Consider the following 26,476-nt stretch of genomic DNA (forward strand, 5'->3'; position numbering starts at 1 on the left):
TCTCCCTCGCCCGTCTCAGCGGCTGCGGCGAGAGAGGAATTCATTTTGGCCGCGGCGGCGGTGTGCGGGTGGGCGATAGGAGCGTGGCGGTAACGCGCGGCAACGTGCGGTAACCGTGGCGCCAGCTGCTCGGCGCTGATAGGCCTATCTGATCGCCATAGCGCCGGCTCACTCAGAAAAGGGCCGCTCAGGAGAGAATGGAGGGAAAGATCAAGGATGACAGGGAAAAAATGGCATTTTATCTGAAAGCGGTTCAAAGTTTATAAATAAAATAAAGCTTTTTTTTTTTCTTCGGAGGGCTGGGAGAGAGAGATAAAAAAAAAACAGCCCAGCTCCAGCTCTGCTTCTTCTTTTTTTTCCCTCCAAAAATTTACAGAGATGCGTGGCTTATAATAAACCTGGGAGTGGAGATTATAGAGGAGGCTGAGGATATGCATCATCAGGACATACACACACACACACTCATACAAACACATACACCCCACCCACCTCACACACGCACACACACTCACACGCACTCACACCGCACCACCCTTAGAAAAGGCCTTGCTTTTCATATGAACATGAATGTTGAAGGCGTGGCACTGTGCTGTACAGGCATGGGGTGGCACTTGATGCCTGTGCTGTGGCCTATCGCTGTTCACACACCTGTGAGTGACAGCACAGCACACAGGCTTGACTGCGCTTGCCTGTCCCTCTCTGACACACCTGGGCCATGCCTCTCTTCATGAATCAAAGTTCTGTTTCCCCCATCATTGCCATGGCATCATTTTTTTAAAATAGTGATGTGAACTTCAAAGTTTAGTTTGGCTCTCTGCTGAATTCGGTGGTTTCATTCATCTGTAACCCTTTACGGTGTGACATCACAATGTGATTAGTGAGTTCTTAACTGAACATTCTAATGGTGATGTAACAGTCAGGACAAAGAGCAGCATTCGAGGTCACTCTCAGGTTCACGTAGGGGGTGGTGGGCTCTTTTTTTTACTCCAGGTGAGTCACCAGTTGGGCAGCGTTATGGACCTGTTCACCACCAGCCTCGCCCTGGCCGGGCTGGCTGCCCCGGACGACCGCTTCATCGACGGGCTGGACCTGACACCTGTTCTCCTCAACAACTCGCTCATCAACAGGTGAGCACACTCTCTCCTCTCTGTGGAGCATTCGGTAAAAACTCTCCTCTCTGTGGAACAGTCGGTCCAAACTCTCCTCTCTGTGGAACAGTCGGTCCCAACTCTCCTGTCTGTGGAGCATTTGGTCCAAACTCTCCTGTCTGTGGAACAGTCGGTCCAAATTCTCCTCTAGGTGGAACATTTGGTCCAAACTAGAATTTTAGAAGGGCACATTTACATATTCGGAAGCCTAACGTTATCAGAGAGACCAAAATTCAAATTGTGTTCTCTATATTATTTGTTGGTTTAATTGAAGATTTTAACAAAAAGAAAAGCAAGCGCATATGATCAGAGGTGGGTGGGAAAAGAGGAGGAATTTGCGCACCAGAACCACAGCTCAGATAGCTTAGCTTGGCCGGTGTAGCCTTGCTTCTCTCCTGTCCTTTAACTCCGACCTCTCTGCTGTGCTCTGTTTGTATGGGGCAGGGTGAATCCGGTTCAGATTTCACACGCTGGGTCAGCACATTTGCTTCTGAAAGGGATGTAGGCTTGGGAAGGGACTGAACCTCCAGGGATGAGGGATGACAGATAGCCGGAAAGGGGGGCCTCCATATTGAATATGGTGGCCTGTCAATCAGGTAATGGGCCTAGACGCCCCTTATCCGATGGACCCGCCGGTCACCGGTTCCCGTTGCGTCCTCTGCAGGCCCATCTTCTATTACCGCGGCAACGAGATGATGGCGGTGCGGGTCGGGCAGTACAAGGCGCACTACTGGACCTGGAGCAACTCGTGGGAGGAGTTCAACCAGGTAAGGGGCGGTCTTCCTGCGCGACGTCTCCCTGCTGTTTCCTGTGTGACGTGGCGACTGCTCCTTAAAAAAATAAAGTAACAGTTTGACTCATAAAATGGTTGAACCATTTCTCTCGGTACAGACGTGTACGTCGCCGAATAATGGATTTCGATGGCCTGCTGCCATGGGAACAGACGTCATCTGTGTAGAAAAGCTCTCAGGAACCTGACGCAGAACCGTAGAGGCAATTGGGCGGGAAAAAAAAATAGAAGTATCAATTTGGGGTAATGACCACTAGAGCAGGAAACGGGGCTATCGGGGAAAGGGACTGTCGAGTGAGCCCCTTGGAGCAGAGCCTCCCTCCCTCCTCCCCCTCTCCTCCCCTCCTCCCTCCCTCCCTCCCTCCCCTCTCCTCCCTCCCTCTCTCCCTCCCTCCCTCCACTGCTCCTCCTCTCCCCCATCATCACTCCATCCCTCTCTCCCTCCCCCCCTGCTCCTTCTCTGCCCCCTTCCTCTCTCCCTCCCTCCCCCCTCCTCCCTCCCTCTCTCCCTCCCTCCCTCCGCTCCTCTTCTCTGCCGAGGCCCACAGCGTTCTTTGCCCAATGAGGGGGAGTTTGCGTTTATGCCCCAGCGGTCGCCCAAATTGCCCTCTCCAGCAGAGCTCCCTGATCGATAGGCGGCGTGCGTTATCTGGCCCGCGTGAGCTGGAGCGGAACTCCGGGAGCAGCGGCTCCAGAGTGCCCGCGAGCGGCCGGCCGATCGATCGGACCCGCGGGGGCGGCACGCGCACGGGACGGCGGGGGGGTGGGGGGCGGGGGTGGGAGGGTTCGGGCGTGCGGAGGGAGGGGAGACTGGGCCTTTCTGGGCGGTTAACACGTTCGGGATCGTGACCCCCCTGTTTGGAGGAGAGAGAGCGGAACGGGGCGGACTAGAACGGGGCGGGGCTGGGCAGGGCTAGGCAGGGGGTCCTGTGGTCATTTGGGATCCCTGCTTTCTGACTCGCATCAATGGCTGCGTCCGCGTATGAACAGTGGCCGAACAGGCAATAATGAAGCATGATGTTCACAGTCTATTATCAAGTTGCTCCCCTTTTCAAATTATGCAAGGATGTAGATTTTGCAATAATATCACAAAATCACACACGTAATTTAGATGTGCACATTTAGCTATATCCTCAGAGTGAGGCGAAAAACCTTATTTGTCCTTTTTTTTTTTTGCTGGTTTGTTTTTTTACACAAATTGAAAGGTTACAGCTCTAGTAACAAAAAGAAAAAATGTAGATGCATGCACTATTTTATAATATACTGATTATAATTGCGCATAATTATGTGCGTGTATAATTAGCTATATAGTAATTAAGCTGATGTTGCTGGTACTGGTAGTTTGCCATTGATAACAGGTTGTGGTGCTTGATTCTGGGTGATAAAAAATTACTGTATGACCCAAATCCTCTGCACATGAAGTGTCCCTTGAATTTCTTTAGTGTGCCTGAAAATTGAGAGTTTAGAGCACTTACTAGTATTTCTATTAAGAGTGCAATTAAGGAATGTACAGTTCTCTTGTGGAGAGAGTCTCATATTCTAACGTAATGATACGGGTTTCATATTTACGTGTAAAGTCAGGGACAACGTTATCTGGCAACTTGTTTGAAATTACGCTCGGTGGCTGTTGTAAATGGTGCTTATCTTTTTGATGACCGTGTGAGTCAGCAGACTGTAAAATGAGAAACTTCACAGGATTGGCCGGTTGGTATCCGATGGTGACGGCGCTGAGTGCATTCCTGCTGGTTTCGCGCTATGAGCGGGAAGTACTCTAATCCCGCTGGGAGAATCGCTCGCTTGGACCGAGTCTGGAATATTCAACATGGGAACGGGCCTGCTTGTGATAACAGGCCTTTTTAGCATCATATTTCATAAACAGATGAATAGCCACAAATCTGTTTCTGTAACAAATTCAGAGTTATGCGTTGTGAAAAGCGGCATTCGTCCAAGCGCAGATCATTTGCTTGGCTCACCCACCGTTTTTTGTGACCGTTTGTTGTCGTCAAACGGCTAGCGGCTCAGGATCGAACCTGTTCAACGGTGCCGATTCAGAGCGTCAACAACAGAGTCGTCCGTTGTGCACTGTGCGATTTATCAGAAAGGCCGCTCTCCAGTGACGGACGTAGGCTCTCGTCTCAGTCCGTACCTCTGGGGTGAAAAAGATCTGGGAGTCAGTGCTTCTGTAGTATAAATGCTCTGAAGAGCCCTTTGGGGTTAAATCCTGTTTTCCGGTTCCATGGTGCTCCTCCATTACCCTCTGATAGCAGACGATAACCGCCATGCCCTTTTCAGGAAGGCGTTCTGCATCCCCTGCATTATTGATGGCTTGTGACAAGGTACACGGTGGCCATGATGCAAATATTCAATTTTCCTGTGGCTGGGCCCTGTAGGTCCCAGGGGTGGGGGTGGGGGGGGAGGGGATGGCTCAGAAGTGCTATCCCACAATCCTGTGCGATTAGGTCGTTTTGCACTTCAGAGGGCGGAGCTTGGAGCTGAGGAGAGTGTGTGAGCCGTGCCAGATCAGAGGCGCTGTGTGTGTGTGTGTCTGTCTGTGTGTGTGTGTGCGTGTGTGTGCGTGCGTGCGTGTGCGCGTGTGTGTGTGAGTGAGTGAGTGAGAGACAGTGAGAGAGAGATATCACTATTATTATTATTATTATTATTATTATTATTATTATTATTATCATAGTGTTTGTTGTTGTTAAAGAGTTAAACAGATATAACAGTTGTTTGGTTACATTTACTAATCCATTTCATGCCAATACAGCATTATGAATTTGAAAATTTGAATTTGAGCGCGAGAGAGAGAGACAGAGAGAGAGAGAGAGAGAGAGAGAGAGACAGACAGAGACAGAGAGAGAGAGGGAGAGAGAGAGAGGAGAGGGAGAGAGAGAGAGAGAGAGAGAGAGAGAGAGGAGAGAGAGAGAGAGACAGACAGAGACAGACGAGAGACAGAGAGAGAGAGAAGAAAGAACAGAGAGAGAGACAGAGAGACAGAGACAGAGAGAGAGAGAGAGAGAGAGAGAGAGAGAGACTGCACGTGTGTGTCTCTTGATGAAGTCAGCCTGGGTCCCAGGAGGCTAAGCTCACTGGCCCCCAGATCAGAGCTGAGTCCATATTTGCATTGTCCTGCATAATGAGGCCCTGTACAGTCATGTGCCGCTGTGATCAGAGCCCCGCCCCTCAGGGAGGCTGATCCAGCTCCGTGCCCTGCGCTAAACCCACACCCCCTGGACCAAACCCTGCTTCCTCAACACAGGCCTCAGAGAACAGCTCCCTCACACAGCCTCAGAGACACGGCTCCTCACAGGCTCAGAGGCACAGGCTCTCACACAGGCCGGGTGCACGCCTCAAGAGACACAGCTCCTCAACACAGGCCTCAGAGAGACACAGGCCCCCTCAACCAGCTGGCACAGGCTCAGAGAGCACGGCTCCTCAACACAGCTGTGCACAGCCTCAGAGAGACACAGGCTCCCTCCACACAGGCCTCAGAGAAGCTCCCAGCCTCGGACAGGCTCCTCCAAGCCTGGTGACAGGCCTCAGAGAGACACAGGCTCCCTCAACACAGGCCTCAGAGAGACACAGGCTCCCTCAACACAGGCCTGTGTGCACAGGCCTCAGAGAGACACAGGCTCCCTCAACACAGGTCTCAGAGAGACACAGGCTCCCTCCACACAGGCCTCAGAGAGACACACCCTTCAACACAGCTCAGAAACCAGCTCCCTCCACACAGGCCTGTGGCAGGCCTCAGAGAACACAGCTCCCTCCAACAGGCCTGTGTGCACAGGCCTCAGAGAGACACAGGCTCCCTCAACACAGGCCTGTGTGCAGAGGCCTCAGAGAGACACAGGCTCCCTCAACACAGGCCTGTGTGCACAGGGCTCGGAGACTGAGGCTACAGCGCAGGCTGGTGCATCAGCACAAACTCTCTAGGACACAAAGGACTCTATGGTTAACTTTGTCAGAAAGCTGTACTCATGTGAAAAGATAGTACGCGGAAGTATACTGTTTTTTTTTTTTTCTCAAGAATACTTGAAGTGTAGCTTGAAGTTTATATCAAGTGTGCTGTGTATACCATGCTTAGTATACCTTTTTTTCCACATTTTTCATATTTTCATATTTTCTACTAATCATTCACAATTTAGTTTAGATTTGCATAATGAAGGGCAAGCCCCTAGTTTCATGTCGGACAAATTTCAGTGCAGAATTCTCTATTGAATCTAAGCCTTCACCACCTCAGTCTGTTCTGTCCCCTGCTCCCGTTAAATGGCTCTGCCAGGAAAAATGCTGGCGCACGGCTAAAAATTAATATGAATTCAGGTTCTACTCTGTGACACGCAGACCTGCTTAGGATATAACGAAGAGACTGTGCAGCTTAGCTGAGGTGTATTTATTTCTTTTCTTAAAGAGCGAGGGAGGGGGTGATATGCAGATGTAATTTTCTGCGGTGCGCCGGGGGGCGGGAGACGCGTTCTGGGCGAACTGGGGCTTGAGCGGCGCGAGCTCGCGAAACCACAAAAGAATTTCAAATTAGCTCGTGTGTCTCGGCTCCGAAAACAAGAGCAGGCCTTTTCAGTATGGACGCCTAGGGGATTGTGGCGAAGGTAAAGGCTCGAAACAGTAAATCTGACGGTTTAAGGGAAGACTGTTTAAATTTGACACAGTCATGGGTTCTAGAGCTTCTTTCCAGGAGTCTACTCTGTGATGCGGATATGTAAATCTGTTCTTTTTTTTTTTAATTTATTTGCTCTATTTTATCTTCTGTATTTACAGGGCATTAACTTCTGTCCTGGTCAAGAGGTGGCTGACGTGACGACCCACGAGCAAAAGGAACACACCATGCAGCCAATCATCTTCCACCTGGGGCGGGACCCTGGGGAGAAGTACCCAATCAGGTGAGTCCTTTTGAGCATGTGCAGCTGTCCTTCCAAGAGGATGGTCCTACCTTAACAATCAAGAGTTTGCTGAAAGTGTTTGAAAAAGCGGTCTTACTTATCTTGTACATCAGAGTGGGGTTGAACGAAAATAGGTTTAAAAATTTCCGGAGATGTTGGTGAGATGTCGGAGGAAAAAAAAAATCTATGGGATCGATGCTGATCTACTTCTCTCTCAGAACGAAGCAGAGGAGTTAAGATCGATAGGCGCAGTCAGACTGACTCATTAAACGATTCTCTGTGCGAACGGCGTCTTAAAGGCTGTCCTGCTCTGGACCTGCTGCGATAAGCTGAATTACAGTTACGGAAAATGACAATGACGTTAACTCACGTTAACTTTTCTGACTGAGATTACGAAAACAGTAGAAAATTGTTAGCATGTGACTTCTGGTGATTTGGGGCCTCTGGTACATTTGTACAGACACAAACACACACACAATACTCGATCTTCTGACTGGTCTCCCTCACTTGAATTCTATTGATTGGGTGCTTTATTGGCATTAGGGCAATTTTGTTTTCACAGAATGTATGCAAAAAATGGAGCAATCATGCGATAAATGGTATTTCTCTTTCTCTTGCCCTTCCCTCCTCCCCTCCTCCCTTCCTCCCTCACACACTCACCCACTCACACACTCACTCAGCCAGAGGAGAGAGATGGACTAATAAAGCATTAATGCAGTTTTCAGCCTGCCCTTCCTGTTCGTTCCCGTGAATTGGAGACCCCGCGGAAATCGATGGGGGTTTTTTCGGGGAGTGCTCGTTTGGCCACGTCCCAGGTGTGTGGTGCAGACACCTCCTCCCGCACCTCCTCTCCCCCCCCCCCCCCCCGCAGGGTCTGGGCGGGGCCGGAGGTCACGCCATTCCAGTTCTATCCTTGTACCCCCCCGCCCCCCCACCCCCAGTCCCATGTGTTATCCTCCCCCCTCCCCCCAACACCCACAATCCCAGCATCATTCCCCTGGGGCCCTGTGCTCTCTGGTTACTCAGCTGAACAGGGCTGAGGGTCATTAGTCACTGTCCAGTCTTAAAGAGCCGTTTTAGACGATGCAGGTCCTGTCCCCCCCCCGTGCATGCCTGCAGTCTGCCCGCATCCTGACGCAGCGGGCAGTGCCACGCCCTTCACCCGCGAGGAGCGCCACCACGGAACAGTTAGACGCCGTGCGGGAGAATCGGCCGCGTCGTCACGGATACCGCCACAGATCCCCTTTTTAGCGTTGCGCGTTTCGTGGGGGGTGGGGGGAGAACATTTACGCCTGACTGGGTTCCACCGCTGACGTTTAAAGGGATGAGCTTGTTTGGGGCGGGGTTTTTTTTTGGAGCGTGCACACAGAACACTCCTCCCGTGTGGAATTCCCCGAAGCGCTAAAAATCGTGTTGGTGGTTCGCTGCGCCTCCCCGTGATATCCGAGAGGGAACGCCGTCGCTGCTCTGCGGCGCTCCGGTTCGGCCTGTCCCGCCCCTCCGTCCACCGCCGTACAGCGAGCACTTAAATCCCAGCATGCCTCTGGAGCATTCTGGGCTCATCTGCTGTCGACAAGCACTTCAGCCCCCCCAAATCAATAGTCCTCATCGAACTGCTCAATTTGCACACAGTCAGTCAGTCAGTTCCCCCTCAGTGTAATTCTACCTCCCTGTATGTGTGTGCATGCGAGTGTGGTGTGTGTGTGTGTGTGTGTGTGTGTGTGTGTGAGTATGTGAGTCTGTGTGTATGTGAGCTTGGGTGTGATTGTGGGCGTGTGTTTGTGTGTGTATGCATGTGTGTGTGTATGAGTATGTGAGTCTGTGTGTGTGCTTGCTTACGTGTTTGTGTGTGCTTGCATGTGTGTGTGTGGATGTGGGTCTGTGTGTTCGCGTGCGTGCGTGTGTGCATGCATGTGTGTGTGTGTCTGTGTCTGTCTGTCCGTGAGTGTGTGCGTGCGTGCGTGTATGTGTGCATGTGTGTGTGCTTGGGTGTGTGTGCCTGTCTGTCTGCCAGTGTGTGTGTGTGCAAGTGTGTATGTGTGCGTGTGTGTGCTTGGGAGTGTGTGTGTGTGTGTGTGTGTGTGTGTGTGCCTGTAATAATTGGCAGTATGAATCACTAATCAGTACAGTCGCACACCTGAGCTTTGGCCCCTCCCTCTGGGTGTTATGCATTATAAATCAAAAGACTTCATTTGCATTTGGTGCTGTTGTCATTCCTCACTTCTGCATTTCAGGAAGGGTGTGATAACAAGGCATCATGCTGACTGTGGGCTTTTCTTCCACCGCGCTTTGGAAAGGGCCCATGAACATTATGGTTTTACTGGTGCGGAAGCCCCAGTTTAAAAACCACGAGGGTTACAGAGACGTGCCACAACCTCTTTCTCCTCTGTGTTTCACAGCCATTCTGCTGAAGTCATCGCCTCCAGGATTTGGACTTCCCTTCATTAACACCATGATATAATTATGCCAGCTGTCTTTTTTTTTTATTGTTTGTCTTTAGAAGAAAGGATCACAGCAAATAATGCAGTACCGAGACAATACCGAGGTATAATCTTGGGTCAAGATAATATTTGTCTCTTCTCGAGGTGTCAAACTAGTATTTGCATCACCCTAAGAAATCTCTAAGATCTGCACATTTTCACCCATTGATTCATGCAGTTAACATAAAATTTAAATACAAAGAAACGTAACTTGTTTATGTGGCAGTTAAATAGGAAATATTAAGCCCGAATGTGTAAAAACCGTCATTAGAGGGGGCCGTAGAGCCGGTCCGGAGTGGAAGAACAGGGCTGGGAAGCCCCTGAGACGGGGAGGAAACTGGGCCGGTTTGAGGGGGGGTGGGGGGTGCAGAGGGGAGGGGAGCAGGTGCCACTGGAGTCCCTGGGGGAAAAGGCGTGGGGTTTGAGCAGGAGAGGGGGTGTGTGTGTGTATTGGACCAGGGCCTGGGGTTATTACACTAATTGACACCTCACCACTCCCTCCCCGGGGGCCAATCAGAGAGTGGGGAGTGGGACGTGTGATGGGGGCGTGGGCTGGCACAGGTGGAGTGTGCTCCAGTATGATGGGATGTAATTGGTGAATGCACTGGTGAGATTTTTCTCCCTCTGCTTCCTCCCCCTCCCCCTTCCACTTCCCTTCCCCCTTCCAAAGCACACACGCACAGCACCAGGTGTACGATTACAAATATGTGGTTAGAATGTTCTTAACTGAACCTTCTAATGCTGATGTAACAACCACAACTGCCAATTAAAAGCGATGGAATTATAGAATGCTGACTTAGAATTTTGGGAAAACATTCCAAAAAACCTTCTCTTCAAAGGGTTAACTGGTCCTCTTTGAGTGCAGTGCTCCTTTAAAACACACTGAGTCTAATGAAGCCCTGGGGCGCTTCCTGGTGTCCTTAATGTATAATTGGGAGGGGGGCTGAACCGCAAACGAATGTGCTGAAGAGGGACCCAAGGGTAGACCTGTGTGTGCATGTGCGCGTGCATGCATGCGTGCTTGCGTGAGGCACAGTGACTGACTCCCATGTGTGTGTGCACGCTGCGTGCGTACATGTGCGTGCATGTGTGTGTGTGTGTGTGCACACATGCGTGCGTGTGCGTATGTGAGACACAGTGACTGACTCCCCTCTGTGTGTGTGTGTGTGTATGAGATACAGTGACTGACTCCTGTGTGAGTGCGTGTGCGTGCTTGTGTGGGATACAGTGACTGACTCCTGTGTGTGTGTGTGCGCGCGTGCGTGCGTGTGTGAGATACAGTGACTGACTCCTCTCCTCCCTGTTGTGTTCTCATAGTGTTCTGAGTGCAGAGTACCAGGCTGTCCTGCGGCAGATCTCTCCTGTTGTCAAGCAGCACAGGAGTGGCCTGGTGCCAGGAGTTCCCCAGCTCAACATGTGTGACCTGGCTGTGATGGTGAGAGCCCTGTGACCTGCCTCTGACCTGGAGCTCACAAATAACCTGCTAGCACTATATAAATAAGACTGAAGTAGTAAGTAGTAGTAGTAATACACAAAAGGGGCGACATAGCTCAGGAGGTAAGAGCGATTGTCTGGCAGTCGGAGGGTTGCCGGTTCAAACCCCACCCTGGGCGTGTCGAAGTGTCATTGAGCAAGACACCTAACCCCTAACCTCTAACTGCTCTGGCGAATGAGAGGCATCAATTGTAAAGCGCTTTGGATAAAAGCGCGATATAAATGCAGTCCATTTACAAAGGTTTTAAACTGAAAATTTCATATAAATTTCATATATCACTATACACACACACATATATACACAGCTAACAGTGAGCAGTGTACTTTCCCAAAAATTAATGGTTAAAACTTCACTTCCTGCTTTGATATTGGACATTTTCATTGTTCGTCTCCATCCAAATTTAAGTAGGAGGCTCAGACAGCGCAGAACATGACGTCACTTATTGTTCTAATCCAGTGATTTCTAACATTTACCCTGAGATTTGTTCACCAGAGCAATTTTCTTTCCTTCCACTGTGTTAAAGAACATTTAATTGTATTAAATAAGAAAGCATCACAGCATCGCATCAATCCAATCCAATCCCTGTGCTTTTTTTTAATATGAGTATTACAGAATGAGCCAGACTTAGCCTACCTCAGTGGAATTTTTTTTTCTAGCAAAAAAGAAATGTAAAATTGAATTATCTATTGTAGCCTTACCCTGCAGTGACAGAGCACTAGTGTAGCAACAGTGCCCTCTTGTGGAAAATCATTTGAAGTGATCTGTGTGTTTTCAGCTTTGCTTTCTCTATGTTGATGTTGCGTTGCTTCTGTGCTGGTGAATGTGTGGGTGAGCGTGGTGAAGTGTGAAGGTGACTGTGTGTCCTTCCTCTGACAGAACTGGGCCCCGGCCGGGTGTGAACGGTTGGGGCAGTGTCACAAAGCCCCCAAGTCCCAGCCCTGGAAGTGTGACTGGCCACACTGACCTCACGGTCAGCTGACGTGGTGGAGCCAATGAACATGGAGATAACAGTGGGGGGGAGGGACTTATTTTCTTCTTGTTCAGTAATGTGTAGATTCACTGATTTCTTTTTCCTTTTTTGTGATTTATTTTTATTATGGATCATTTTTAACACAGATTCCTGTGGTTTGTGGGTCATCTGCTCAATGAATTGGATGATTCACCCAGGTAACCAGGTAAAATTAAAAATCTTTTATCGGTTAAAATCTGTTAATCTGCACAGAAAATGCAAAGTGCCATTGATTTTTCAAAAGGTGTGACTATATGTAGAGAACAATGTCTGTACATGGGAATATTGCAATAATGTTATTTTTGGCAACAAAAAACAAACAAAGCTCCTCAATGAATAGCAGTCTGAGCCTTTCCAGGTCTTATTAGAAGAAAGTTAGTCTAATGTGTGGAAGTAGCCAACTTGGCTAATCTGCTTCTTGGAAAATGTTTTTACCATCCACACAATGGTAAAAATCTTCTGATCTTGATATCAATATTATGATCAATGATCAAGGGTCAAGGGTCTAAGTGCCAAAGTGCCTTTTAATTTGTTCAGTACTTGTAAGGGAAATTTCTACTTTGGGGGATTTACTCTTTTTTATTTATTTTTTTACTGAATGTTTTTATCTGGAAACTTGAGTGATCAGGGTAATTTATATTTTTAAAGTTTATTGAATATGTGCTGTATATGAAGGAAAAGTACAGGAAAACTGCACAGATCTGATTGTGGAGATTATATTATCACGCATTCCAGCACAATTTAATGACAACGAAGGTGGAATTATGGTGTTTACAGCTGGTATTTCTCTGGTTTCATGATGCACGTATACGCATGCATCCTGTCTGAGTTTTTAAATAAAGTCACTACAATAACCCTTTTTTGGCTGTTATCCCGTTTCTGGTTGCTCCAGCAGTCTTGTTTTAATCATGTGACCACGTTTGTTGTCTTTTTATTTTGTATTCCCAATTATTTTGCCCCTGAAAATTTCCCTATGGATTGTTCACTTTTACTATGCTTGGGAGGGTGGACGGCTGCCCTCTTTTGGCTACCCCGAGTATACCGTGAGACGGTTGCCAACCTCAGGTGAAGCCTTGTACTGCATAATGTGTTGCAAGCAGCTTGTGCTTCCTTAGTTACCACGCATTGCTACGGTGAAACGTAGCGCAAAACAAATGAGCAAATCGTATCTAAAGTGCCATAATAAGCACGTCGGTAAATACTTCCCATTTCCCATCCATCCAGATTTCGGTTTTTAGTTCTTTGAATTACTATTTGTTTTGCACTTCAGGGCCACCGTATATAGCCTGTGTATCACGTGACGCAAAGACCGTAGTACACAGAACCTTAAGGCAGTTCCAGGAGCGGCTCCATACCTACAGTCTCTGCTCGATACCCATTAGCGCGCGTTCATACCGGTTCACATCCCTGAGTCTCATGGCTGTGTCAACGAGAAAAGAGAAGCTGGAATTAATCGCACAGAGAATAAGGCCTTTTGTGGATTTCCCGAGCAAAGGCGTTGTTTTTAGGTAGGCTAAATACCTGGACCAATCCTGTTGCCCGTTAAGAATGATTACCACGTGCGGCGTCCACATTCTTCGCTCGTCTTGCTGGCTGCACCGCTTACTGTCTTACTGTAAAAAAAGTATATGGTATGCAAAGTTAGCGTGCAAGTCTGTTTTTATAACATTTTATTTAAAAATTGTCTTTGTCATCCACAGAGACATTTGTCCACTACTAAAAGATCCGGAAGCACTATCTGCCGTTATTGATTTGTTTGAAGAGCATGTAAGGGCAACTTGTCCTGGAGTTGAACTGGTCGTGGGTAAGTTGTCCGCAAAAGAAGCAACCTAACGATCGCATGATAAGCCCCCTATTAGTGTAAGTACAGTATATTTATTAAGAACAAGCAACCTGTCGGCGTTGAATTTATTTGCAGTTGGCGTGTGTAGCTGTAATCCCAACCCGTGAGTTTGGCTAGCTGACGTGTTTACCTGTAATTTAGCCTCAGAAATGTCCTTATCCTTGTGTGTTGTGATGGGTCCGATTTGCAGATGAGCCGCTGCCAACTCGTACCTTTCAGCAGGGTCGTTGAACTTAATAGCCTCCGCAAATATCCAGCTGTACAAATCGATTGTATGTTCAATGTAAGCCGTGTGAGTCGCTCCCAGATGCGTAAATTTAAACGTATTTCGGTGCTCCCAAGGCTAAACTGACATTATTTTAACATTCATATTAGCCCGACAGACACCCAGGGAGTGCGAGTACAATCCTCATTCCCCACTGCTGGATTTTAATTTCAAACACGCGACGAATTCCACCACCCGAACCCAACTGCCGTCCCAACTGTAGCGTGTGTCCTGTTGCGCAGGTTTAGATGCCCGTGGGTTCCTGTTCGGTCCTCTGCTGGCTCAGAGGTTAGGAGTGGGCTTTGCGCTGGTGCGAAAGAAAGGGAAACTCCCAGGACCCACTGTATCGGTGGCGCACACTTTGGAATACGGAAAGGTTGAGCTCTTTTTTAATGTCACAGTGGTTTCTTCTTGCTGATAGCATGGTGACAGGATGGTATTTCTATGTGCTTTTAAGAGTAAATATCGGGCCACTGAATTGTTAATCCTAAAGTCTTTTTAAAATGTTGTGTAGAATATTTTTTGCCAGAGACGCTTGACAGTTGTCACTTTGTAGAGTTTGCTGTATTTTTTAAGGAGTGGGGTGATGGAGGGGGGGGGGGTACCTGCCTATTACAAAGTTCTGTTCAAGCCAACATCGCATTTGGTGATTGGATCTCATTTTTGTTGATAAACTTATTTAAAAGGAGGGTGTCGTGATGCCTTATTTAGAACTTCTGAGTTGTGTGTGAGTAGCTGACGTCTTTCTTTCCTGTATGTGGCTCTGCTCTCGTGGATCAGGCTGAAGCTGAAATCCAGGAAGACGCAGTGCATGCTGGGCAGAAGGTCATCCTCATCGATGACCTGCTCGCCACCGGAGGTAATGCGCCGAGTGGAAGCATGAAAGGGTTACTTCACTTTGGTGTACCACAAGACATTTTGCGGAGATTACCCCATTGTATTTGCACAACGTGAATACTGGCGATACTGGCAACATCGGTTGTCCCTGCTGACCGAGAAAAGGCTTTGCCGTTCATCCCGGTTGTCTGGTTCCCAGTTCATTCCCATTAATTTTCATAATCTTTCCGAAATTATAGTTTTAAAGCATAAACAAACTATGGAGGATAATAGATCGATAAAGATAGCAATAACTAGTTCCAGAGATTATAAAGGGGAAAATAGGACAGACACACACACAGTCACGTGCATTGTTGTAGTTTTTAAAACCAACTTCCAATATTATGTCCCTTAAGTCTATTAGTATTTTTTTTAAGAAGTCACTGTGAATTGCATTTGGGTCGAGGAATATTGTGGAATTTTACGCAGCATTTTGCACTGCTGTGCTCGTGTGTAGGGTCCAAAGTCTCGCTATCTGTCTTGAATGTTGGAAACCCGCCTGTGGGACTAAAGCCAGGCGAAGCACATCAGATTTCACAACACGTCTCGACCCCCCCCCCCCCCGTCCCCCCTGTATCCACCCTCATCCTTCCAGGGACGCTGCACGCGGCCTGCGAGCTGATGAAGAAGCAGCAGGCGGAGGTGCTGGGCTGCCTGGTGGTGATCGAGCTGACGGACCTGAAGGGGGCGGACAGAATCGGGCCCGTGCCCGCGTTCTCCCTGGTGCAGTACTGACGGCGTTCCGGCTGCTGGGCTCGCTCTGCGTTCCATTCCTTTACGTTCCCAAAAACATTCCTTTATCTCTGACGTTCACCCCGTTCCAAAAACATCCATGCAGTCAACGCAGTGCCCTCTTCATATGTGCGGTCAAGTGGGAGAGGAGGGGGGGGAAAAAAACATAGGACAGGGCTGCTCCACCCAATTCCTGTAGGTTCTCACTCCAAACCTAATTTGGCACGGCTGATTCTGTTAATTGGCAGCTCAACAAGCTCTCTAGCTGTTGAATGAGCTGTGGGCTTGTTAGGGTTAAGAGTAAAAACCTACCGGATGGAGTTGATCTCCAGGAACAGGGTTGGGCAGCCCCCCCCGATATAGGATTTTTGCTGGAACTGGCATTCGTATGCACTTTATGCATCTTTTCATAGGACCTATAGACATATTTTGTCTACTGGAATTGCACTGAAATGCATGTGAGGTTGTATTGTACATCTTTATGAACAGGACAAGGGGAAAATTCCTAAGGTGGAGAAATGTCCTTTTAGTACCCTCAAAGTAATTTTCCTATATAGACTTGTCGCATATAATGCTTGTATGAGTCATTAGCCTTGTACCAAGGACTGTAGCCCAGGTCCTTGATGACCTTAATCTTTTTTTTTTTCTTTTTTTGCCTAAAATGCCACCGTTACAGTAATTTAGTCAGTCTGGGTAAAATGGAAGGGTTAATATGCTCAAGATGCAACTGCAACTTTTAATTTTTGGAATCTCTGTGCAGGCTTTATAAGACTCCAGGAAAATTTGCCAACCCCCTGCCTTACAGACAGACGAAACAGCCAAATTTAGCAGTTGGCATTTGTTTGGTGCCTTTCTGTTGACGCCTCATAAGCACAGACATTCCCTTGTGTTACAATAGAAAAACTGTACATCTGTTCATGCTGTATAAATAATCTAGCGCTGTAGGAAACGCTTGATTCTACAGACTTGCATTGTTACAAGGAATTAAGCCCGCCATTTTAGGCACAACCCATTTGATTAAATACAATTCCATGAAATGCTGTTTTTTTTTGGGCCACTTGTTTAAATGTTTGACCAAATGTCAGGTTTAAATTTGAACGCCAAATAAATATTAAAATCTTATTTAAAACCCATTAAAATTCTGTTAAATTCACGTTTAAGGAATACACTTATGACATGAGTATTTCCCAAAAGACGGGCCTGAAAAAGGCAGGCAGTTGCTGCCAGACTTTATGGAACACGTCGTGCTACAAGTTTTGAAGATACAAAAGCAATTCAAGAATTCAGGCTTGGGGGAAGAAAAAGAAAAGTGTTTTAATGATGAATGTTTATTAATCCACTTAACTATACAACAGTGTACCATGAATGTAATTCAGAGATAATTGAATACACACAAACCAGCAATGGAAACTGCCTTTATTCCAAGTCCTCTGAAACAAAACCTGTCATGTCAATTGCAGTATGCATAGCTAGACCACAAAATTGCATTACAACTACAAATAAGCCAACGCTCATTTCACAGATTCTAAGCACGCTGCAGTTGACCCATGGGGTCAAACAGCAACACCAAACTTAACGCAGGAAACGGGATGTGGTCTAGACTGGCCCATGGATTCACAGGATCGTTTTTACAGCCCTTTAGCCAGTAAAAACCGCTTGGTGTTGGTTCTGCCATGGAACACCAAACCCCCTCCCCATTTCAAAAAAGCTTTGAAAAGACTTCTTTAAAAATGTTTTTAAAAAACAGTCCCTTCTTAGACAAAATGAAAGGCCCAATCTTCTTCCTTTTCCTTTTGTTTAAATGAATGGGGACAGCCCCATGTCCACTTGGGGGGAAAAAAAAAAGACTGAATTCCAACCTTCCAGCTTTCCAAAATTGCACTCGATTAAAAAAAAAAAAACCCCAAAACAAGGGAGGGTGGGAGTTCACTGCTTCTCCTCCTCCTTGGTCTGCCGGTTCAGTTTCTCCTCTATCACGCTTAGGTCCACCGTCTTGTCCAGCTTCAGGTAGAAGTCCTTCCTGACTGGATGAATGGTCAGCCACTCAGGAGCCAGCTCTGCCAGGAGACGCAGGTGCCGCTCCATCTCACCTGAAAATGGAGGCAGTCTGCTTAGAACAGGTTCTTTTAAAAATTACATGGTGTACAAAGCATCAGACCTTACGGGGATCCAAATTCGGTATGAGACAATAACCAACTCAACACACACCAGCAGCCATTTTGCGCTCACAGCACAACGTGCCCAAACTTGCGTTGCGGCATGACCTCATACGCAGCAGGTCTCCGCCTGCGTTCCTGGCAGTACAGGTGTAGATGCAGGTGTAGGCGGAGCGCGGTGCACTTACCGGTGCTGAGGGAGGAGCGGTAGCTGGCCGCCACGCGGCTGCAGGCCAGCTCCATGACCAGCGCCTGCTTCTTCTCCGCCACGAAAACGTTGCGCAGGATCCGGGCCAGCTCCCCCAGCCGTGACATCATCAGCAGCCGCTCCTCCTGCTTGGGGTTACGGGTCATGGCCGCCTGGATCTTCTGAGCCTCCTTCGCCCTGATCTGAGGAGGAAGAGGAGTGGTCAGCACCATCACTGCTCACATCTCTTCAAGGAAAAAGTGCAGAAACGGGTTCTGCAAAAGTTCCAACAGCGTTCCCTGAAGGTTATTGGGTAGCAAGGTAACCGCGTCGGCTCTGCTCGCTGCTGAAACCGCAGGGAACTCTGGGTAAGATGGCCCGCTGAATGCAGTGCAGGTGTAGGCGAGACGTACCCTCTCCAGCAGGGACTGGGACACCCCTTTCAGGACGCTGGGAGGGGCCGGGGCGGTTTTCGGGGGCTGTTCCTGCGGTTCAGGTGTGACGCCAGTCTCTGCAGTCTTCAGAGCCAGGTTAGCAAGGGCCTTCTCCATCTGAGCACAAACAACAATAAAGAGATTTAAAACCTAATTAAAGTTTGTCCATGGACCCATTGTAAATAGCTTAATTTTAAAACTCTGAATATTTTCCAAGGCTGTTTTGCATGCCAGGATTTTGCATGGAGTAATTCAGTTTGTTGGATTTTAAGGATTTAATTGAAATCCACATCCTCCTTCAGTAACTACACCATTCAAATAATAAATAAAATAAAAAAAACTTGTGAATACAGTGAATTTTCAGTATGCCAAAACATGCAGTTGGCGTGAGGGCAAGATGTTAAATGTTAAAAAAAAAAAAAAAAAAACCTCCCTCCACTCCTACCTAAAAAGTGTACTCTGTACACGAGGCCCAGGGAAAAGGCAGAGGACGCGTTACCTTGGGCGTCATGAGGGAGCGGGCCTTGTCCAGCACCTCCTGGGCTGTGGTCAGCTTGTCCGTCTGCGGCGGCCGTGGCAGCGGGCTGGGCTGGACATCGGGCACCTCGTCCACTCTGAAGCGGGGGTGCCAGCGGGTCAGCTTATCGTCAGGGACGCTGAGGGGAGGGTTCAGGGAGGCCAGGAACACCTAAGGGGGTAGGGTGGAGTGGGGGGGTTGGAATCAAATTTAACAATCCCAAGTCTAAACAAAGGCTGGCAAGTTAATTTGGTTTTAACATTAACCCTTCAAACAACTGAGGGAGCGTCACTGAGCCCTGCTGCAGTTAACGCAATCTCAGCCAGGCGTCGCATTTGCACAAAGAGGCGGAGCTTGCATTATATGCGCAGAGCAAAGCAACGTCGGGGAGTTTCTCACCTTGTGATGCTGCTTGACGACGTCAACCAGATTGCGGTGGAAAGTGCGCCTTCTCTTCAGCAGGCAAGAGGCGCTCAGCGTTGGACGCACGCCGTTCTTCTCTGGAGAAGGGGAAAGGGGCACTTACACCACGGCACAGATTGAGATAATTTTACTTAAAAAAAATAAAATAAAAAAATGAAGCACCGCTGGTCCATAGTTTTCCTGATAAAACAACCTCTCCGGCTGGTCTCAACACCAGCTACAGTGCATGGAAATGGGTTGTGTTGTAGTTAAACATGTATCTACAGTTTTCCATGAGAGAAAGGGGGAGGGGGGGGAACAACTCCAGGGAAAATGCACAGCTGCACCTACTGTGCTTTTATAAAATGTACCTAATGATACGTGCTATACCTATGCCGGAACCATCCACCAAAACTTCCCTAGGGGTGCACTATAAAATACACGCTCATTTTGTCACCTGAAATGAAGTTCATAGAAACAGTTTTCTTTCTTTTTAAAATAATACAATAAAAACAACAACAGTGGTAAACTAACCTTTGCCTTCCTCAATAACAGGCTCCACGGTCAGCTGGTAGCTGGACCGGTTTGCGGCGGCGCTGAAGGTGGGAACGTTCCTCTCCTGGCGGAACGTGTAGGCCGAAGGGTAGACCGTCTTAATTCGGCCCACGTGGTCCTCCTCAAACCGCCTGCGCACGGACGAAAAAGATGGCGACGGGTTAAACAACACAGCCAATCAGAAAACGCTAACAGTCTGTAGCACGCGAACCATTGCGCACCACAGAACACGCCATTCTCCGTATCTTACTTGTGCATCATGTCCTGGACGCCCTGCTTGACCTTGGCGAAGGTGACTGTCTCCGAGCGGTTGAAGAGCATGCCCACGATGGTGTCCATGCTGCGGAACATCTCGGACAGGACCTTGTACTTGTACGGCAGGGACAGGCCGGGCGGCACGTCCTGGGCGAGGGTGTGGTAGCGCTGGTAGGCCGGAGCATTCTCACTGTGGAGACGCAGACACGAAGCGTATATTTATTTACTTTTTAACTGTGAATGGCTGAATTGGGAGTAGACAGGTTGGCCTCCGAATGCCCCATAAGTGGAGCGGATAAACAAGGCATGAAGCCGTAGGAAAACACCCTGACCGTTCTGCCATTACATGGCATGCAAATTCTGCCACTGCAACGCACAAAATATAGCTCACCTGAATAAACCCCTTTTGCCCTAAAGTGCGAGTATTTTCACTTCTGGGAAAAAAATTTTTAGTACACAAGATCCTGTTTCCCCACATGTGCTGGAAATAACACTAAAGGCTTAGGCAAAACTCTGCAATTAGCATTCTGGGTTGTTTGTAAAGTCCGTGGGAACTGGCAAACTTAACAGGCTAAAAGAATTTAGCACCCTTGCGTCAATTATAAATGGTTTCCAATTCATAAAATCAAAACAAGAGTAACCTTTCAGAACACTGGCTGGCCTGGCTCTCGGGCACGTGCCAGTGTGGGCCTTCAGCTGGATTTCAACAAGATTGGCACAGGCCCACAGAGGGTCCAATAAGTACTTCATGAGCTCACCTCTCCTTAGCGGCAGTATCTTCCTCGGCAGACTGTTCCTTCTGGGCCAATTTCTCCTCCTTGCGCCGCTGTGCCCTTTCTCCCAGCTCCCGAGCTCGCGCCAATCTGTCTTTCAAGTCTGAGGACGCGGGGGAAGGCTCGGTCGACGGCACGGTCGCGCGCTTCCCTTGATCCTGGATCTTCTGAAGACGAGCCTTGAGAGCGGCCACGTCCTCTTTGGTGAAGGTCTGGTAGAAAGGAATAGAGGGAAACTTAATTATGAACCTCGCCAATAAAATGGTAACACTAATGGGACCATTGGCAGCGCAATACAACATACGTAGTCAGCATTAGAGTTTAACCTCGAATGTGGGGGATAAAAACACCCTACCTTGCTCCTAGGAGCGGTCTTCTGGGGGCTACCCACACCATGTCCGCTGCCGGCAGGGGAGGAGCTGTCGCTGTGGTTCACCAGGTTCTTTGCCTCCTTGTCGTCGGGTAGGGGACTGGATGGACGCTGGGCAGGCTTATCCACATTCCTACATGCCTGTGACAATGTTTTAGGAGTTTAAGGGGTTTCCAATGTCGAAATTGTACCATTTAGAAGAACTTTATTCTTCTACGTTATTTTAGGATTACAACAGCAGATCATTTCTGAATGGTATTAAATCAAGCCAATTCGTTAGCAAGTTACTAGAGCCAATTCAGTCTGGATTGTTCATGATTAGGTAGACGGTAGTTCGCCAGATGGACAATTATTGGTAGGACAAACAAGCCCTCGCTTGCAGTGCACGCATCGTTGCAGTAGCACTCATTCCGCGGTATAATTTTTTAAAGATCTGAAAGAGCGTTACGGTAATGTGCAAACGTTTACAAACGTTTGGCTGCAACGTTACAGTAATGTAATCCTCCGACATGCTAACTAGTCGAGGTTCGTTAACGTTAACTTACCTGCTCTCCGTCTTTAAGAAGAACAAGCTTCTTTCTGGCCGATTTCTTCTCGGTTGTCACGTCTGGTACTCTCGAAGCAGTGTTAGAGTTGGCCTCCCGACCCAATTCGACCCGAAGTCGTTTCTTTGCCGTACTGTGTCCAGCGGTAGCGGAAAACAATGCCGAGCTGAGATCAAACTCTGCCTCAGAGGAACTCCGTTTGGGAGTTCGAGGGCTCGCGGGGATTTGTTCCACAGGTTCTGTAGGAGCCACGTCCGGCGTAGTAGTCGTCGTCACCTCGACCGCAGAAGTAGCCTCTTCGGGGACTTCATCTTGAGCGTCCTTCTTCGGTTCCTCTTGAAAACATTTTTTAGAGCGCGTCGATCTTGTTGTAGCTGGTCTTGGTGTAGTTTTAGATGTAGATCTAGTTGACCGTGCATTCTCCCTCTTCACCACTACCTGTGATTCTTCCGGATCAACAAAAACAACCGGTGTATTTTTTCTTCCTTTACCCTGGAAACCCCTATCAATTCCACCTTTCTTGCTTTGGGAAAAGAAATCGGTGACTCGAGCCTGCGACATAATTCCGTATAATGTCGCGAATCTGTATTTAAAAAACTTTAACGTGTAACTACTTACAAAAAACACTCTAGCTCTAAACCCTCGGTATACTAACTGTTTCCAAGCGGCATTTCTCTTTTCTTGCTCTTACAAGTAATCAAGGGGAAGGAAATGGAACAACTTTCGCGCGAAACAGCCCCTCGTGGTTTTTATCGGTCATCTCATAGGCTGTTTATGGGCCTAATCCACGCCCTCTTTTGTGTTAAGAATACACGACATACGGGTACTTTTCTGTGACGTCATGACAACGCGTACCGTGGAGGGAAACGAAAACATTGGCCGTTTAAAGCATATAGAGCAAAGCAGAAGCAGTTCAGCGTGTGGGAACTATTTTTCAGTTACTTCTGAAAATACCATAGCATTTTAAGGTGTGATGTAATCCAGTAATATTAAGTAGAAATAACACATGCAGTTGTATATCTTGCAAAATCGTTTCATCGTGCCAAAGAGGAAATTAACATTAATAGCCATATTGTAGCCTAATGTTTTTTTCTGTTTTGTTACCTTAACACTATTTATGTGTGTTAAGTACAGTTGTTTTATTTGTGTTTTAACATACCAAAAGTCCATGAAAATCCAAGTGGCGGAACATAGTCAAAATTGGCATCATTTGTGCATAGGTCAAAGACCGGAAAACTGTACATTTTACTGATACACAAAAGTTTATCATTTGTTCTGGTCATATTAAACATGTATATGACAAAAAAAATCTGAGCTCCAAATCATGTATATTGGTGAGTGGGAGTAAAACAGTACGTTCTACCCCTTTTTCCGAGGTACCCAGATGTTCCGTACGCATTTTGAAACCGAATTTCTACAAGCTGAGTTTTTATAAACAGTTTTCTTAAAAACAGAATTTGCAGCACTGGAAAAATGGAATATGAATTTCTGGTATTTTAAGATCGGAATTTTGGGAAGTTAAATGTTTGAGATGTGATTTTAAAACTATAAAATTCATTTCGAATAAATTAAAAAATATTTTGTTCACAGTTGAAAGTCAAATATATTGATTTCACAGTTCAAAAATGTATAACTCTTAAATTTGAGTTCTTAAAACCTTTTAAAAATGTATTCTCCAAGGCTGTCACAGTTGTGTGATTTATTAAGCAAAAAATGAAACAAACTACCTTTTACCAGTTATACACAGCTGTGCCCAACTGCAGGATGCCAGTGAAAACACTTTCAAAATAGGACAGGGATTTCTAAATAAAAGGAAACATAAAAGCCCTAACAAATTTATAAATCATAATCATCTGATTAAACTAATTACAAACTAAGAAAAAATAAATCCCACAAAATGGCCCCATCCCTATCCCCTAGGTGCAAAGAATCACTAATCAACACAGGTGAAAGCAACAGAACACAAGCTTCCTCTACTGGTGACCAGTAGAGGAAGCTGCAGCCAACGATTATGTCACCCTCTGGCAACCAGTAGAGGAAGTGGCAGCTACCCACCCTCCTTACGCTTCAGCCCCTCGGCCTGCAGCCCCATCACTGGTATCCTGGCCCTGTGTCTCCATGGACCGGGGAGAGCGCTCTACTGAGCGTCATTCATGTGACCGCCCACTTTTTGAATGGCTCCGGTTCCGGAAGTGAATTTCCCATTCATTTACTCCATTGATGTTTCAGAAAAGCCTTATATAAAAAAAAAAGGTACAAGACTGTGTACATAATTATTTTAAGAGTGAAGGAACTACTCATCCCACAAACCACTGCGAATGATACAATTCCAAAACTTCCAACCTAACGATAGTTTAGCGCGCTTCTTCTTGAATTATTATAGTGTCATTAATATAGTGTTTATATTGTTAATAATAGTGTTGCAATATATTCCCACATATACAAGTTAACTTGTATATTGTGGTTATCTATCGCCCTCCAGGGCCCCTAGGAAGCTTCCTCGATGAGCTCGACACCCTGCTGAGCTCCTTCCCAGAGGATGGCACCCCACTGATCCTCCTGGGAGACTTCAACATCCACCTTGATGCCTCTCACTCCGCAGCCTTCCTGCCCCTACTCCACTCATTCGATCTCTCCCTGATGCACTCCCCACCAACACACAAAGCTGGCAACCTCCTAGACCTGGTCATCTTGAGGAATTGCTCCTCCTCCGATCCCACAGTGACCCCTCTGCACCAGTCCGACCACCACTTCATTTCCTTCTCCCTCCCTCTTGCTCCCCTCCCTCCCTCCCCTCCATCCACTCCTACTGTCATGGTCCGCCGTAACCTCCGCTCCCTCTCTCCCTCCTCTCTCGCTTCTAGTGTCACTGCTTCACTCCCCACTCTTGAATCCTTCTCCAACCTTCCCACTGACTCTGCATCCTCCACTCTGTCTTCCTCGCTCTCCTCAGCACTTGACTCTCTTTGTCCTCTAGTCTCCAGGCCGGCACGCTCGTCCCCTCCCAGTCCGTGGATGTCTGACCCCCTCCGAACCAACCGGGCCAGCCTACGTGCAGCGGAGAGGAAGTGGAGGAAATCCATGGCTCAATCCGACCTGTCTGCCTACCAGTCTATGCTAGCTACATTTTCTACTGCTGTAACCTCTGCCAAAATTAATTATCATCAAACAAAAATTCATAAATCTGCCTCTAACCCTCATCAGCTGTTCTCCATTTTCTCCTCTCTCCTCAGCACTCCTCCTTCCCCACCTCAGTCCTCCCTCGCTGCAGATGACTTCGCAGTTTTCTTCGATGAGAAAATTGCAGACATCCGCAGCTCCTTCACGTCCACCGCCACCCTTCCCCACTCCCCCATCTCTGTTCCCTCCCCTTGTTTCTCCACTTTCTCTCCCCTCACTGACTCTGATGTTTCCCAGCTCCTACTCTCCCACCGCCCTACCACCTGTGCTCTTGACCCCATCCCTTCCTCTCTCCTCCAGACTATCACACCTGACATCCTCCTGTTTGTCACCTCCCTTGTGAAGTCCTCCTTGTCTTCTGGATGTTTCCCCTCTTCCTTCAAGCTGGCCCACATCACCCCACTGCTGAAAAAGCCCACTCTGGATCCCTCCGTCATCCAGAACTACCGTCCTGTTTCCCTTCTCCCTTTCCTATCCAAAACAATTGAACGAGCTGCTTCTAACCAACTCTCTTTTCTCTTACTAAACAACCTCCTGGACCCCCACCAGTCCGGCTTCAGACCTGGCCACTCGACAGAGACCGCACTCCTCTCGGTCAGTGAGTCGCTTCACGCCGCACAAGCAGCCTCCCATTCATCTGTCCTGATCCTCCTAGACCTTTCTGCTGCCTTCGACACAGTCGACCACCCCATCCTCCTGTCCTCCCTGGCAGCTATGGGGATCTGTGGCAGAGCACTCGACTGGATCGAGTCCTACCTCTCCGGTCGCTCCTTCCAAGTCGCCTGGGCTGGTGCAGTATCGGCACCTCGCCCCCTTGCCACAGGAGTTCCCCAGGGCTCAGTCCTTGGTCCCCTCCTATTCTCCCTGTACACCCAATCTCTTGGTGCTGTAATCTCTGCCCTTGGGTTGTCCTATCATTGTTATGCCGATGACACCCAACTCTTTCTCTCCTTCCCCCCCTCTGACACACAGGTCTCTGCTCGCATCTCTGCTTGCCTGAGGGACATCCAGAGCTGGATGGATAACTACCATCTTAAGCTGAACCCAGGTAAGACAGAGATGATCTTCATCCCTGCTCCATCCTCTAACCTTCTTGACTTTTCCATTTCCCTAGGGGACACCGTGGTGTCATCATCACCCACCGCAAAAAACCTTGGAGTGGTGATGGACAACAGACTGTCCCTCTCCCAGAACATCACGGCGGTGAGTCGAGCGTGCAGGTTCTTCCTGTACAACATCCGGAGAATCCGCCCCTTCCTCACCACCTACGCAACCCAGCTCCTGGTTCAAGCGATGGTCCTGTCCCCCCTGGACTACTGCAACTCGCTGCTGGCTGGTCTGCCAGCATCCGCCATCAGACCCCTGCAGCTCATCCAGAATGCTGCAGCGCATCTGGTCTACAACCTCCCCAGACATTCCCATGTCACCCCCCTGCTCACTGACCTCCACTGGCTGCCTGTTATGGCTCGCACCAAATTTAAGACCTTGGTGCTTGCATACCAGGCAGCTAAGGGGTCAGCACCAGGGTACATCCAGAGGATCATCAGACCCTACACACCAGCCAGACCTCTC

The 26,476-nt window shown here is 48.1% G+C and overlaps 3 protein-coding genes across 3 annotated transcripts in view; 2 read left to right on the forward strand and 1 right to left on the reverse strand.

The window, feature by feature from the left end:
* galns (galactosamine (N-acetyl)-6-sulfatase) overlaps positions 1–12,673 on the forward strand; it is a 22,697-nt gene extending 10,024 nt beyond the window's left edge. The window contains exons 10-14 of the mRNA XM_064337266.1: positions 991–1,127; positions 1,813–1,915; positions 6,709–6,830; positions 10,628–10,745; positions 11,682–12,673. Coding sequence (XP_064193336.1) covers positions 991–1,127; positions 1,813–1,915; positions 6,709–6,830; positions 10,628–10,745; positions 11,682–11,768 — 567 coding nt within the window. The 3' untranslated portion in view covers positions 11,769–12,673. The remainder of the gene's footprint in view (positions 1–990; positions 1,128–1,812; positions 1,916–6,708; positions 6,831–10,627; positions 10,746–11,681) is intronic.
* Positions 12,674–13,095: 422 nt separating this feature from the next.
* On the forward strand, positions 13,096–16,567 carry aprt (adenine phosphoribosyltransferase). Its single transcript, XM_064337276.1, has 5 exons — positions 13,096–13,322; positions 13,515–13,618; positions 14,165–14,298; positions 14,703–14,781; positions 15,394–16,567. Exons 1-5 carry the CDS (start codon positions 13,231–13,233, stop codon positions 15,531–15,533), a joined length of 549 nt encoding a protein of 182 aa, XP_064193346.1. The 5' UTR covers positions 13,096–13,230; the 3' UTR covers positions 15,534–16,567.
* Positions 16,568–16,931: 364 nt separating this feature from the next.
* cdt1 (chromatin licensing and DNA replication factor 1) lies at positions 16,932–22,474 on the reverse strand. Its single transcript, XM_064337265.1, has 10 exons — positions 21,725–22,474; positions 21,165–21,320; positions 20,795–21,021; positions 20,032–20,226; positions 19,761–19,912; positions 19,224–19,324; positions 18,807–18,995; positions 18,287–18,424; positions 17,875–18,076; positions 16,932–17,620 (listed from the first exon to the last, which is right to left on the reverse strand). The coding sequence occupies exons 1-10, from the start codon at positions 22,283–22,285 to the stop codon at positions 17,457–17,459; spliced, it is 2,085 nt and encodes a 694-aa protein (XP_064193335.1). The 5' UTR covers positions 22,286–22,474; the 3' UTR covers positions 16,932–17,456.
* Between the last annotated feature and the right edge of the window lie 4,002 nt (positions 22,475–26,476).

Source organism: Anguilla rostrata, chromosome 5 (assembly GCF_018555375.3).
Source record: "Anguilla rostrata isolate EN2019 chromosome 5, ASM1855537v3, whole genome shotgun sequence".
Classification (NCBI taxonomy): Eukaryota; Metazoa; Chordata; class Actinopteri; order Anguilliformes; family Anguillidae; genus Anguilla; species Anguilla rostrata.

Bases quoted from the DNA above. Each gene is read 5' to 3' on its own strand.
- aprt (XM_064337276.1), top strand. From the start codon at position 13,231: ATGGCTGTGTCAACGAGAAAAGAGAAGCTGGAATTAATCGCACAGAGA. The intron at 13,619-14,164 runs GTAAGTTGTCCG...CCTGTTGCGCAG, and splicing joins TGGAGTTGAACTGGTCGTGG to GTTTAGATGCCCGTGGGTTC. The intron at 14,782-15,393 runs GTAATGCGCCGA...TCATCCTTCCAG, and splicing joins TGACCTGCTCGCCACCGGAG to GGACGCTGCACGCGGCCTGC.
- cdt1 (XM_064337265.1), bottom strand. From the start codon at position 22,285: ATGTCGCAGGCTCGAGTCACCGATTTCTTTTCCCAAAGCAAGAAAGGT. The intron at 18,425-18,806 runs GTAACGCGTCCT...GTTTGTGCTCAG, and splicing joins GCTCCCTCATGACGCCCAAG to ATGGAGAAGGCCCTTGCTAA. The intron at 17,621-17,874 runs GTAAGTGCACCG...CTCCATTTTCAG, and splicing joins CCGCTCCTCCCTCAGCACCG to GTGAGATGGAGCGGCACCTG.